This window comes from Accipiter gentilis, chromosome 12, assembly GCF_929443795.1.
Source record: "Accipiter gentilis chromosome 12, bAccGen1.1, whole genome shotgun sequence".
Taxonomy (NCBI): domain Eukaryota; kingdom Metazoa; phylum Chordata; class Aves; order Accipitriformes; family Accipitridae; genus Astur; species Astur gentilis.
Genome location: NC_064891.1, coordinates 24,285,091 through 24,299,340, shown reverse-complemented (window position 1 = coordinate 24,299,340; position 14,250 = coordinate 24,285,091). Strand labels below are relative to the sequence as shown.

General features: G+C 36.7%; 1 protein-coding gene across 4 annotated transcripts in view; it reads left to right on the top strand.

The window, feature by feature from the left end:
• LRBA (LPS responsive beige-like anchor protein) overlaps window positions 1-14,250 on the top strand; it is a 434,838-nt gene that overhangs the window by 214,927 nt on the left and 205,661 nt on the right. For all 4 annotated transcript variants that reach the window (XM_049815176.1, XM_049815173.1, XM_049815174.1 and 1 more), the window contains one exon: window positions 13,326-13,450. In XM_049815176.1, the coding sequence (XP_049671133.1) occupies window positions 13,326-13,450 (125 nt within the window). The remainder of the gene's footprint in view (window positions 1-13,325; window positions 13,451-14,250) is intronic.

The window sequence follows — 14,250 nt, the reverse complement described above, 5'->3', positions numbered from 1 at the left end:
GGAACTAAGACCATCCTTAGTGGGTTTGACTCACATAATGTCACAATCTTGGCATATAAGAAGTGTGATGGGGGCAATTGAGCAGCATGACCTAGGGAAGGATGGGCAGCATCTTCAAAGGTGTTTTACTGTTGGCAAACACCTACTTGATTGTACACAGACTGAACTTCCAAAGCCTTTTAACATGGCTGTGTTTGGCAGCTTTGTACAGAGATAACCTAATAAATACTTAGGGCAAAAGCTTGTACGTGGAAGAATTAAAGTTCTCTTAACACAGCTAACCTTGACTTGTGAAATTTTATTACAAATGATTGAAATATAATAAACAGAAATTAAATTAATACCTTAGAAGACCTTTGGGCAAGTAGTGTTACTTGCAAACCTATTTCTTATGAAACATTCAAAAGCCATTGAATCCACGCCACAGAATAAATTCAGCCAAAGAACCTGTTACATTTGTTAACGTGTTAATTTCTCATCCCCAAATCCCATACAGTGTGTGTTAATCTCTGTGATGATTGTCAGTCTGTCTCTCCTCCTCTCGCTGCCCCCTTCCCTCACGGGAAATTTTTGGGGAAAATACCATCTTGCAGCGATTAGTGTCAAAGATTGGTTACTTCTATCATATGGTTTGGTAAGTAATCCGTAGCTATTGCTGTGATTTGCTGCTTGCCTGTATAGCTTCACACATGTATTTCATTTCCAAAGTTTAGCAAAGTTATTCCCTATAAAGAGGCTGAAGGTCTAGATGAAAGCCGTCCCTTTTGTGAAAACCGTATTCTCTATCCCTCTTAGTGACTAGTACAACAAAGTAAATTTTAATGGTGCATGATACTGAAAATGAATCCTGTGACCTTGAGAAGTTGTAGCAAAAGATCAGGTTTTATTTGAGTCCTTTTGCCATTGTTTTCATTACTGTATTTTTAATTTTTTAGTTGAAAAATGTAGTACAAGTAGCTGTGTATATATTCAGCATTTGAAACAGTCCAAATTAAAATTCACAAGTCAGTTGAAAAAAATCAAATTGGTTTGCATGTAAATTAGTATTTTTTTTTCTTTTCTAGGGCTCTGTTCATTTCATTAATGACCAAATTCATCTTCCTCCCAAAGTGAGAAAGAATAAACCATTCTTCTGAAAACATTGATGTTTTTCTGTCAATGGAAAACTTTTCACTTCATCCTTAAAATCTCTTAGAAAATATATGGGCTTTTTATTTTGAAAAGGAAAGTGAAAACATTCTATTTTCATGATGAAATGAAACAGTATTTTCTCAATTTTGAGTGTCAGCCTGAACTGACTCTTCTGTCAGCAGCAAAGCTAATTGCAAAAACAGTATGCTTCGCAATTCTTTTACTATGATTTTTTTTTAAAGAGTGTTTTCTGCAATGGATTTAACAAAGTTTGTAGACAAGGTATCTTGGTGAAGTTGTATTATATACTGGGTCAAAATGTTTAGGTGCTTTAATTTTTTCAACGTAGGCTACTGAAAAAAAGACGTTAGCTTAGTTTAGCAGGGATAATACATGATTATTTCTAAAGCTGAATAATGGCAAAAGGTGTGACTTTACGGATAATTACACATACAGTTTATATATGCGAAAGATTATGTTCAAGGAAGAAAATGTGCATTGTGATGCAGTATACCTAAATTATGCTTATAAGTATCTGCACAATAATCTAACAGTGATATGGTCTTAAATAATCTTCTCTGAAGAATTTACATAAAACTAGAATTAACATCTCCAGCAAAAAATGTGGAGAATTGTATTGTTGTTACAGAGAAATGTTCTGCTCTCGCATTTGCATTCCAGATTTTAAATATGCAATTTATAGTTTTGTGCGGAGTTTCTTTAGTACCTAAAGGATTTTTCTCTTCAGTGTCCCTACTGTTGTTCTGCATGAATGTTAACAGTATCACGTACTATACAGATCCTTGATTTATACACACACAGATAGAATTCTGTAGTCCAGAAACTAAGGTATGCTTGTGCCACTTAAAACTATTTACCTTGGTGCCTAAGTGACACATTAGAACAGAAATTCCCAGAAATTAGCACAGTTCCAGTCTGTTGTTTTTCACTCTAGTAATTTTTCCCAAGCTCTGAACTTGGGGGTTGAGGCCGCTGATACTTGGGTTGGTTTGAAGTCTGTTTCTCCATTGTGGGTGAGCACTTGCAAGAGAAACACTTTAGAAGGAAGAAGGAGTATAAATAGACAAACCGTATTAGTCGCAGGAAATCCCCTGAGCTGAAAATAGTTGGAAACTGGCAGAGTATTAGGGGAGAAGTTGTACATGGTCAGTTTGATCTTACTCTTCCTTAAGCCACCACTGACGTTTTTGGATGCAGAATTTGGGGTTAGGCTTTTGGTGAGAAAAGATACAGCTGTTCCTGTGCTCTTTTTATCCGGTGGGTGCATTCACGTCCTCCTGTGTAGGGGACAGGGAGTCCATCGGGCAGTTGGTGGTGCCACTGGAGTGACAGATGTGGTTTGGGTGCAGTCCAGTGTGAGTTAACCCAGATTGCTCGCTTCTCCTTTCTGATGGGTGCGTTTCTTAGCGGTGCTGAGTGGCTGTGGGACAGGGATCCTTCGCTACATATGGCTTATCGTTTCCAGTTGTGAGTGACAGTGCTGTGTCCATTTCATTCTCCTCCATGATGGGATTGCTCTGTTGAGAAGAACTGCTTAATACTGAGACAGTTGTTTCAATATTAGGAAAGAACCTAAAGAGGTATGTTGTTTTTCCTGCTGTTTTTGGTGGTTTGGTTTGGGGTTTCTTTTTTCACATTTGACTTGAAACTCAGAAGTATTGTTGCTGAGATGGCTGGTAAATTTGTCTTAAAAGCAAACAAAAGAATAGCTGGCTGAAGAGGGAAGAGTTGGAAACCTTGTCAAGAGAGGTAATAGCCCCCCTGAAGAAAAAGCTTTATTGTCTTTTAGCATGTGTCTCTATGGATGCTAACCCAGAGGGGAGAGAAGTTGGGGGATTATGCTATTTTTAAAATCACTGAAGTGAAACAGGAAACATTTCCTGGTTTGTTGCTTCTTAAGGTTTCATTTTACAGTCTTTCATTGGATTTAAATGCTAACGGTGTTAGTCGCGAGTGTAAAGTAAGGATATGTGGAGGAGAGAGTATTGCACTGTCCCTTGTGTTGCTCACTCCAAATGTTCGTTACCAAGGTACTGTTTCACACGCAGTTCTTGCAGACTGTGCAGCAGATAGGTGTGAAGCAGTATTCTTTACTCCACAAGACCCTTCTTGGTGTAAGCTGATAGCTACCACCTTGCCAAGAGCAATTCACAGGCAGCATCTTCACTTGCAGACTGTGTCAAGTAACAGTTTTGAACTTGCCTCTGTACAATGCCTATTAATTGCCAACCGCTTGTCTCCTCATTTGTTGACCACATATAATAGAAGATAAGGTACGTTTTCAGGCTACTTTTTCCTTCCATTTAAAGCTTGAAGTAAATACCATGTTCTCTGTGTGGTCCAGGAAAGGGTGCTTCATCATGATTCAGTGCTGTGTTTTTATTTTTAGAGACCTTTTGCGAGGCTTTCAAAGGAGAATTATATTTAATAGGTTAAACCTTTGTAAAGTTTTTTGAGTCCTGTTGTTGTTTCCTGACTATGCTATGCTAGTATGGTAACAGTTAGGAATCTTGCTCCATGTGCTTCTTAGTGGTCTTGCTGCCTTGTACTTATTGTTTCCTGTCTCAGAGAGCGATACAATGTTTGCAGTTACTTGAACTCTTTCTTACATATGTTCCTGCAATCATCACACAATGAAGTCATTTCCCAGATTTTCGCCCTCCTCAGATTTTTAAATCCTGAATTAAATCTCTGACAGAAGTACTAGCCTTTAAATCATGCTTGAAGGGTGGTTTTGGTTGTGTTGTGTTTTAATGTAAGCTTTGATTTCAGTTATATCAGAGAGTAGGAGAAATGCAGGTAATGTTGAAGCCGGGTGTCTCTAAGACTTTAGTATCCTAACCCACAATCCAACTTGGTAATACTGTTTTGAAGATAGTTTGACAATAGCCAAACATGCTGTGGACCTGAGAGAGTTACCTATTCCCCCTAATGTAATTTAAAGCAGAGGGACAAGTATGTTCAAATGAATTTGTGATTAAGCAAGAGGTTGAAGGTGGAATTTTCTTACCTCCCCAGATGCACTGAAATTCTGTCCACAATGAAATGATAAAATGTATATATATATAGGTGTTACATTTATTATTTATTTATTTGCATTTATTTATTTATTTATTTATAAGGTGTTACATTTATTTATATATAAAAATGTATATATTATATATATAATTTAATTAAATTATTAAATTCTTAAATTATTTAAGAATTATATGTATTCCAAGCTACTGGAAAGAATTATATGTGTGTATATATATATGTAGGCACTTAGAAACCTCAGAGAAGACTTTCTTCTATTTATTATTCTAGGTTTTAAAAAACCCAAAATGTGTAAGCAGGCCAGAGTTGTTCCATCTCTCATAATTTGGAGGACAGTCTCTTATCAAATGAACTAACAGGCTGGTCTCTCTTGAATGGAAAATCTACTTTGGCAAGGCTGGTTTGGAGGCAAATTATCTTTAACAGACGTTGCACCACCTTGCAGAGGTTCATTCTGGATTGGAAAACTGTAGATGTATCTATTCCTCTCTTTAGTGTTTGTTGAATTGCTGACTTCATTTAGTTACTAGATACTAATTTTAACTTCTTTTGGGGGGGGGGGGGGGAATTGGAACAATTAGTTTAGACCTTTCTGGCAGAGGACTGAAAATATATATACAAAAGAAAAAAAAATTAATTTCCTTTAGAAGAACATAGAGCAGAAAAGTATTTGCTGAATCAGAGGGGTGCACTATTACATTTTTATGGAAGTAAGAAAAGTATCCAGCTGTTAAGAGAGCTATAAAAAAAGGATACAGGTTAGCCACAGCTCTTAAAGTGCAGATATGTGGGAATGTGATTTCATCTTGTTTCTTCTAGAAGAGATAGTAGTTAAGCTGAAATGTTTGGTCCAGGTAAAATCTAAGATTTTTGGAAAAAGTTTTACTGTAATTCCTGTGTTTAATACTTTTGGGGTCAGAACAATACACAAACAAAATAACAGATCTGAGGACATTTTCTTATTTTGGTCAAAAGTTGATCTATGTATCCAGTAATGCTGAAAGATTTATCATCTCAAATTCCAAGCTACTGGAAAGAATTTCATCGGGGTCATAATATTTCAATGTACCATTCCTTACAGAATATCTGCTGATACTGTAATTAGTGAGAAAAGATATAGGTCCTTTCTATGCACATGCTTAAGGTGAAAGCATCAGAACCAGTAGGAATGGCTAAGGAGATAGAGATTGAGCTGGCTCCTTTATCATACATCCTCCAACTTATATTCGTATATTCCATTGTTCATTTTGGCAAGGAAGGGATGGGGATGACTAAGTACTGCAGACTAAATTTCCGCATTATCAGACAAATAGCAAAAAAACTCCAGTGAGATGCAGTGTACCTATTTTTTGTATATTATGGTAGGTTTTGTAATTTTCAATATGAATAGCAATTTATGGGATCTGTGTGAACTGTAGTTATTTTGAAAAACAAAGGTTGTTGACTGCAATCAGGTGTAGGATGTGTGAGATCTGGAAAGATTTATGAGCAACTAAGCCAAAGCATCCGGTTGCGAATTTGCTATATGTTCATTCTTCCATGTCTGCGTCATGTCTGAACTAATTTTGCTCAAAGCCAGGAGAAAGTTTTCATGTTAACTTCTGATAGAGAAGTGGAGTAGTTTTCATTTCAGTTAATTTATAATTAATCTTGATGGAAATGCAACAAGAATTGAACTGTGTCTTAAGGTGACATCTTTTAAAGTGCAGCTTTATTTTAGATTTATCAAAATAAGATCAGTCTAAGATAAGATAGTCGTTGCAGAATACATGATTAGTACTGTACCATGTATTTAAGTGAGCCCTCTTTGAACTATCAGAGTGCGCTGGAATGCCAGCACTTCAAAGAATGCTGCCTCCAAAAAAGCTGGGGCTGTGGTTAGCCACCAAGGGGTTAATAAAGATCAAAGAAGGACATACATAAACAGAACTGTTTTTAAACTGGAGGTTAATAACACCATAATCTAGGACAGCAACACCTTAAAGGTAGGCTTGTCTTTACCCTGACATGGTGCTTTATAATGTGTAGAGGAAGACTGAAACATTTACAGTCAACATTTTTTCTGGATTGCTTTTTAAATGAGGAATTCAAAGCTTGTCAATGCAGAAAAGAGTCTCTGTGATACCTGAAATTGTCATTGTTCCTCTGCTTTTGTTTTGCGTGCTGGTTAGATGGGAATGGATTTTTGGTATGATTCAAAACACAGAGATTGGGAGGCCTGAGTGGGGAATTGTATCCGCATTATGTAATAGGTGGTTGAGACAAAGAGATAATATCCTAACTACTTACTGTATATAAGCATACAAACAGCATTTCTACCCATTTCTAAAATGCAAATCTAGGAATTACAGATTTTTGCTGTTTGTACTGTCTTGCTTATATGGGGAAACAGCATGTTAAGACACACTTCTATTACTGACGTTCCCATTTTTTTCCTCTACGCTGGAAGTACCTTAGGTTTAAACTGTACAAAGGTCCCCTACACCCGTGCAAAGGTCCTCAGAGTGACAGTTTTATGCTAAATCCACGTAGATGTTGTGCCTGAAGTTCATACCCTGCTTTTCACATCTATTTCCTCTGAAAGATGTAAAGAAAAATGGCACTACTTTCTCTTCTGGAAACAAAAGAAACTCCTTCCCCCCCCCCCCCCCCCAACTTTTTATAAAATTGAAGTATAGATAAAGACAAAAAAGTCCTTTTAGGAAAAAATCTTCTGCAAAGACAAAGAAAAATGTTTTCCTGAAGAAGGGTTAGAAGCAGCAAATAGACTATGCTAATTTAATGGATTACATTAATGTTCTGCATAATTGGTGTTATGCCAAAGAAGTTGTACTCGGTGGCCTTGGGCCTTTGTTATGACCAGTTCCTGTTAGTAGAGCAATGACTGCGGCAGAGATTGAGCCTGCCTGTGCATGATGTTTTTTGCTTAAGGGCTCCCAATTATTTCCATTTGTGGTAGTCTGAATTCTGAAACTATGGAATATGAATGTCTATGGGTGGGGAAAATAAAGATAACATGAGAGGGCACAGACTCTGCTAATATTAGGATATGATTACATGATGTGTCTTTTTTTGATACCAAGGATGTTCTTCCTCATCCTTTCCTCCCTTCTCCTCACCTGCAGGTTTCTTTCCCTCATTTTTAGTTACATAGTTGCTGGTGAGACTGCAGTGTAAACAGGTTACTAATGTAAAACAGAATAAAAACATTGAACCTTAGTAAGCCCAGATTGTTACTGTGATTCGGTTTAGTGTGGCCGCACCAATGCTTACACGAATGCAACAGAGAGAGGGAGGGACAGAGTAGAAGATCATTAACTGGTTTTGCTATTAAAGAAAATACAGGTAATGTAGGTAGCATTCCCAAAGATCTCAATGCAGTTACCAGGAGTTAATTAATCTTTAATGTTCTGAAGTAGATACATTATCAGAGAAGTGCTGTGAAATACACACATTGAGATAGAGTGTAGCTTGCCAAGTAATATTTTAGCAGCAACTTTGACTTAATATTAATCAAACCTTTTCCTGTGTGCTTTGGTAATACAGGCAAAGTTGGGAATCAGATCAGGAACCTGATTTACTGAAAAACAGTCATTTTCCCTACTGCATCAGTACTCTGATTTAGGTTTACAACATGGCAACACAAACAGTTGTGCGTGGGATCTCTGCATGAAATGCTGAACTTGGTACTGCTGCTGAAAACTTGCTTGTCAAGTTACATCTTCAGTGTTTGCTTTACCATCATTAAGCTCAATGTTTTATTTTCCAAAATGTGTTAGATATTTTTGATCATATTACAAATCAATAATACATCTGGATGTACACAAAACATTTTTTAGATTAGTACTTACAGACATGTAGCTAGTTGTATTAATGTGCTCTGGTGTAACTTGTTTTTTTAGACCACACTTTGTGAAAGCTCATTACAAGAATGTTGAAGGATTTCAGAAAATGTTTTACTTGCTTTCTGAAATTGCATTTTATCAAGTCAGTTAGTGGAACATACCTTGCATTTTATTATTACATGCAAAATATGAGAGATTTTAGTTAATATTCTGGACATCCAGCTGCATGAAAATGCAATGGATTTCAATTTGCAAGATAAAGCAGTCTCTTACATTACATGATGCCCTGCAGTCTGCTAGCAGTACTCCATCAAGATTTCCGTAGTGCTTTCTAGAACTTCAACACTATTATCTTTGGATTGACGATCAAATGTGAATGCTTATTGCTTCTTTCGTTTTTGGAGAAAAATGGGTATCTTGTAGTAGCAGATGTCTGGCTTGAGTTCTTGAAGTATTTTACATGGAAGCAAAAGTTACCTAGATGTAGAGCAAGACATGTTCCTGAACAATAAAGTGTGTTTTTTCTTTAAAATTGGGAATCACTATTTGTGTTCTATGGTGGCTCTTTTGTGTAATTTAGAAGTAGCACCTGATATTGTGCATTTGATGAGCCATTGCAACCAAAGTGCTGAATAAATTAAGACCAGAAGTTGTGGTAGGCTTGCAGTCGGTGATGGAGAAATTGCAGAGCTACCTTCTTCCAGGTTTCCTTCCAAATCTATACCGTTGTTACTGATGAATAGGTGGTGTTGCTGCTCTGTGTTTGGTTGTCTGTGAAACTAATTTAGCCTAGGTCTTTGCGTTTGAGCATTTACACCTTAGAAATTGCCATTACTGATTGATTGCCTTGCTGATAGTCTTAGTAGAGAGACCAGGGATTGATGAGGTCTGGAGATTGACTTACCTGCTTAACTCCACAGTTCCAACGAGGAGTATGTAATCTGGAAATTTATTGTGGTGTCTTCACATAGGTTTAGGGCATGTGAATGAGATATTATGCTTATGCCATGATCACGATGTTCTCGTTTCATGGCCTGGGAACAGCCTCTGCTTCCAGCCATGTCAGTGCAGTCATTTCTAGCAGTACAAAATTCACATTGATTAGTGTTTCATATCTGTGTTGAATGTACATAATTGCCATACAGCAGAGCAAGAACTGTTTTTCTTTAAATCGTAGACTGTGCAAGGACTGTAATAGCAGACTGTGCTGGTCTGAGTCTTCATAAAAACACATTTTTTCGAGGGCATACACACTCTAGTTTCCATCTGCTTTTAAGCTTGTTGCAATTGTCTTTTGTGTGAGTGGGTTTTCTTGCCTTTAAGGCTAGATAGCCTTCTAGATAGAAGAGGTCATTTAGAGCTCTAGTCATCCTCTGTCTCTGCAGACAATTTCTACAATGCTGTGCTGCTTTTGCCTGCCTTTCCTTTTCTTTGTTTTTCTTTTCTGTGCTGTTTATTTATTTAGTACTTCACTAGACTCGGGATCCAAATGATGGCTTCTGTGGTATGCTAAAATCCATTCTCAATTAACCAGTGGCCCAAGTACAGCCCTAAGACCTCTCAAACCATTGCTTTTGTAGGTTTACATTTTCCTTCCTCTTCCCCACCTTGCACAGTCCCTTTTCTGTCCCCACTAGTGTGCTGACTGCTTCTTTTCTGTGGTCATAGAGGTAGCAGAGTATCTTGAAATACACAGTGGATAAGGCATTACAAGAAGTAATTGTTCAGCAATTGCAATGATCCTCTCGTTGTTCTGTGGTTGTACCGCTTAGATTCCGTTTAAATCGCCTATAGGGTATCAGGACCAATAGGTAATTCCCACGCCTAAAATTCTTTTGCTATAACACCATAATAAAACTAGTACACAAGTTGGTATGTTTTGTTTCCAATTGTGTTAATCTTTGAAAGTGGTAGGAAATAGAGGTTTCTTGGTCTTGGAATGGAGATATGTGAGCATTTAAGCTTTTTCCAGTGACCACAGTGAAGTGACTTTTTCTTTTGCATGATGCGCTCAAAGTCCTGACAATACTAGTTATATTGGTCATTCTGTATTTCACCTAATCTCCGTACAATTGTAACAATCTAGTTAATTACATGGCAACTGAGAGGAAGGTTTTCTCTCAATTCTGAGTACATAGCCTGGTAATTTGGGGAACCATTTGAAAAATAAAGCAATACAATGGTTATGCTATTTGAATAAAAAATTTAATATCAAAGCTTTGTTTCTATTCAGTCAATATTGTTACTAAGGAACCACTAATTACTGTGTATCATGTTAGAGTGGGCCCTGACAAATCCATGCAAATCATGTGATTTATAATTCATAAATCCCCAATCCCCTGAGAAATGTTGCTCTTGCACTTACACTAATTGAGTACTTATGTTCATTGATCCAGTCCATATCGCACCTTTAGTCCATATGGCAGCCTTTATTGTAGGGCCGGAAACTTGTGTTGTCAAATGTCTCCTGTTGTCGATGGCACTATCCTGTTCCCAAAATCTGCTTACTCGGCTCTTTGCTGCATAATCTTTCAGTTTGTCAGCAGTCAATTCTGCCCAAATCAGAGCAATATGGATGTCTGTCTCCCCCTGGCTGGAGAGGTACAAAGTCTGCATGGTCCAGCATTGCCTCTTGGGGATGGGACTGCAGTGGTTAATTGACGTTACTAGTAAGCTAGTTGTTCTAGAGTAGCTATATAATATACTGGCTTATACTGGTACTAGTATGCATTTGTCCCAGCAGCTGCTCTCAGAAATGGCTCACTTGTAAGAATTAGACAACACAGGTGTTTATTTTTGGCTGTGCAGGTTTTTGTTGGATGTTTTTCTATGTGTAGACAGTAGACTTTTTTTTTATTTTATTTTACCTCATAATACAGTGGCTGCCAATAGTTATAAATACCCCAGTACACATTCTGATAGTTGATATGTTGTTCTTTGTGAAGAATCAGCGCACTGGTGAAGGAGATGGAATACTATGCAAATTTTGTATGCCAAACTGAAAAGAATGTATCTTTAGTCCCCTGCTTTTGTGTTTCAGGGTAATTCTTTGTGCCTGATCATTGTTACCTATTTTTCTAATAATTTTAGCATAGTTTTGTAATGTAGTATAATTGTAATTGCTATCCAGAAGAATGGCATCACTTAATTCTATCAAAACTGTAGAAAGATAGATGAATGACAAATTAATAATTTACCATCTTTGCATAATACTGTAGCACAGAATACCAGAAGGATTGATGGCAGAAGAGGTTAACAAATTTTAGCGGCTTCCATTAGCTTTTCATTGTCATATGTTTGTGGTGCCGACTGAAATAAGCTTTGTAGGAGATCTCAGTCTAGGGAACTAATTACTTGTGCCGATTGCCATACTGATGAATAGACCCTCATTGTATCATTCCCCTGAAGACGAGGAGCAGTCTGTGATTCACGACTGCATCCTGGCTGATATTTGATAATAATTTTAACAGATAAATGTAGGAAGGCAGAATGATGAAGTGCCTATCCATGCTCTACGACTATCAAAGGCATGCACATAGCCAGCTGTGTTCTGCTTTTTTCTATAATCACTAATGGAGAATTTTAAGTTATTAATCGACCTTTGAATAAACCCGTATCTTTCTGTGGTTTATAATTTTTCTTTGGTTAATTATTGCAAAATCATTGGATTCTATAATCAAAGCATTCAAATTTCAGCATGATTGTAACACACACAAAGTGTGAAAATAAGATACTGGGGCATTTGAATCCAATACTTCAGTATTTTTCTGAAAGTAAGAAATCGGGAAGATGAAGAATAGCACTGCCTTTTCTTTGGTGTTAGAAAAAGGCATAGAATTTTAATGAAGGGAGATGCAAAGAGTGTCACCTTTTTTATAAGATAATTTTCAGTCACTATTTTTAATGTCTACAAATTGTGTTTGAGAGTAGGGTTATGCAAATTATTCTGGGTTTTGTTACCATGTTTGAAACCTTGTTTTACTTTAAATAAAACTAATTTCTGCCTTTAGACCTCAAAACTAAGAATGTAGATACCAAGTATTTTTAACATGGTGATCTGTAAATTAGTTGTGGCTATTCATTTGTCAGTGTTGACAGGTATACTTTCTATTAGCTCCTGGACCAGAAATGGAATATATATGCATTTACATCAATTGTTTTAATACTAGCTATGTTAACAAACAAAATCGGTGGTTTTTTAATGCGGGCATACAGGTTTTTGGGCTAGCATGGCTATTCTGTGCTTCAGACATGTTCTGTTTGTTTATTTGCTATACCAGAAATCGGCATTTTTTGTACATTCTCTGGGCTAAAATACTGTTTTACAGTGGCATTCATTCATGATCATCTAACAAGATAATAACTGGCACTTATATATGACCATATTAAAAAGATCTACGTATATTTGGAGCATACAATGGAAAACAATGAATTTGATATAACCTTTTCTAGATGTAGTTTTTTAAAAGTATCCCTTCAATATAGCAATTATTACACATCAGAACATGTAGTTTTTAATTAAATGTAAAAACACAACTACATAAACCAGAAATCCAATCTGATTTGCTCGAAAATAGATTGCTGTTTCACTCTCCTGGAATGGTTTATTTAAAAACAGTAAATGGAAAAGAAATGCATTTTCTTGTGTTGTTCTAAGCCTCAGGGGCTAAATGTAATGAATATTTTAAGAGATTATTTTAATTAAATTCCTGCACATCTAAACAGAGTAATATTTTATTATCACATACATAACCATGTAACTGAGGTATTCATTAAAGTTAACACTTTCTGGACCAAGAATTCATGGTATGATTTACTGACCTTGTGCAAAAAGGCACAAATTAGGAAGAAAAATGAAGGGGGACAGACTTTGATTAATATAGGTAATGCTATACCATATTTATAATAGCCTTTTCCCTATTCTGGTTTATAAATGCAGTCACTGAGAAAGGTGCCCTGCTGAGGCTGAAATGAGGCTGAAATCGGAGCACATGCCACTAGAGTGTGGGGAAACTGATCACACTGTCAGCAATTCATTTCAAAATGATGTATTTAGTGCTCATTTCACCTTCCAAGAAAAAAGGGAAAGGAGTTCCTTAGACTGGAAGGTGATATTGTTATTTTCAAGGACATACCTAAGTAAAAGATTGCAGAAAGGGGGGAGGTTAAAAAAAAAAAAAAAAAAAAAAAAAGGCAAAAGCAGCGCAAACAAGGAGAGCTTTATGCAGAAATTCAGTGCTACCATGCTGTTTGATAATTGCTAACATATGTGGCTCCTCTGTTTCATTGTAGTCGTCCTCGTGAGTTCTGGCGCCTTGACTACTGGGAAGATGACTTGCGGCGCCGGCGACGATTTGTGCGTAACCCCCTTGGATCGACACATCCTGAAGCGACACTAAAAGCAGCCGGAGAACATGGTCAGTGTAAAATCTGCTTCTTGCCAATAGCAGCAGGTTACAGTACGTGGCAGTAAAGACTAGACCTTCATTCCTATGAGACGCTAGAAAATTGTCCCAAATGCCAAAGGCTTTTGTCATTGCATTTTAGACATGTTGAATACAAAGATAAACTGACCGTTACTTCATACAAGCGATGTGGGTGTTTGTTAAGCCTCTTCATTACATCTTAGTTGAGCTGGCCTGGCATGTTGTGCGTACTTTGCATACAATGATTACAAATACAGTTCTCACTAAGCAGAAGAAAAGTGGATGCAATTTTGCCATTAATCCCTGGACACACTTTCTTGCGGTAAATTACCTGTTTATACTTCAGTAACTTCGGAAGAAGATCTTTCCTGTTCAGAAATCCACAACAATTATCTCCGTTAGCCTTAGCACATATCTGCCTATCGTTACAGATACATTAAAAGAAAAATAACACTTCTGAAGCTAAACCATATTCAGACCTTTGCTTATGTTTAAGTAATCAAGTTTTTCTGCAAGAATTTGATATGGAACAAATAGTAACAAATGCTGAAATGTAAAGTATTGTTCAAGCAGCAAATGGTAATGATGATTTCTACCTGGTGATTTTAAAAAAAGAAGGTTGCAATTTTTTTAACAGGTTTTTTTCCCCCATTTTATTGTCAGGGATCACTCATCTACATGCTGCTGTGTCTGTTCTAGAGGGATGTATTTACAAAACCAATGCAATAATCATGTTGAGAATTCTATAATAAACAAAAAAGATAAACAAACAAAAAAATCACCCAAAGCTA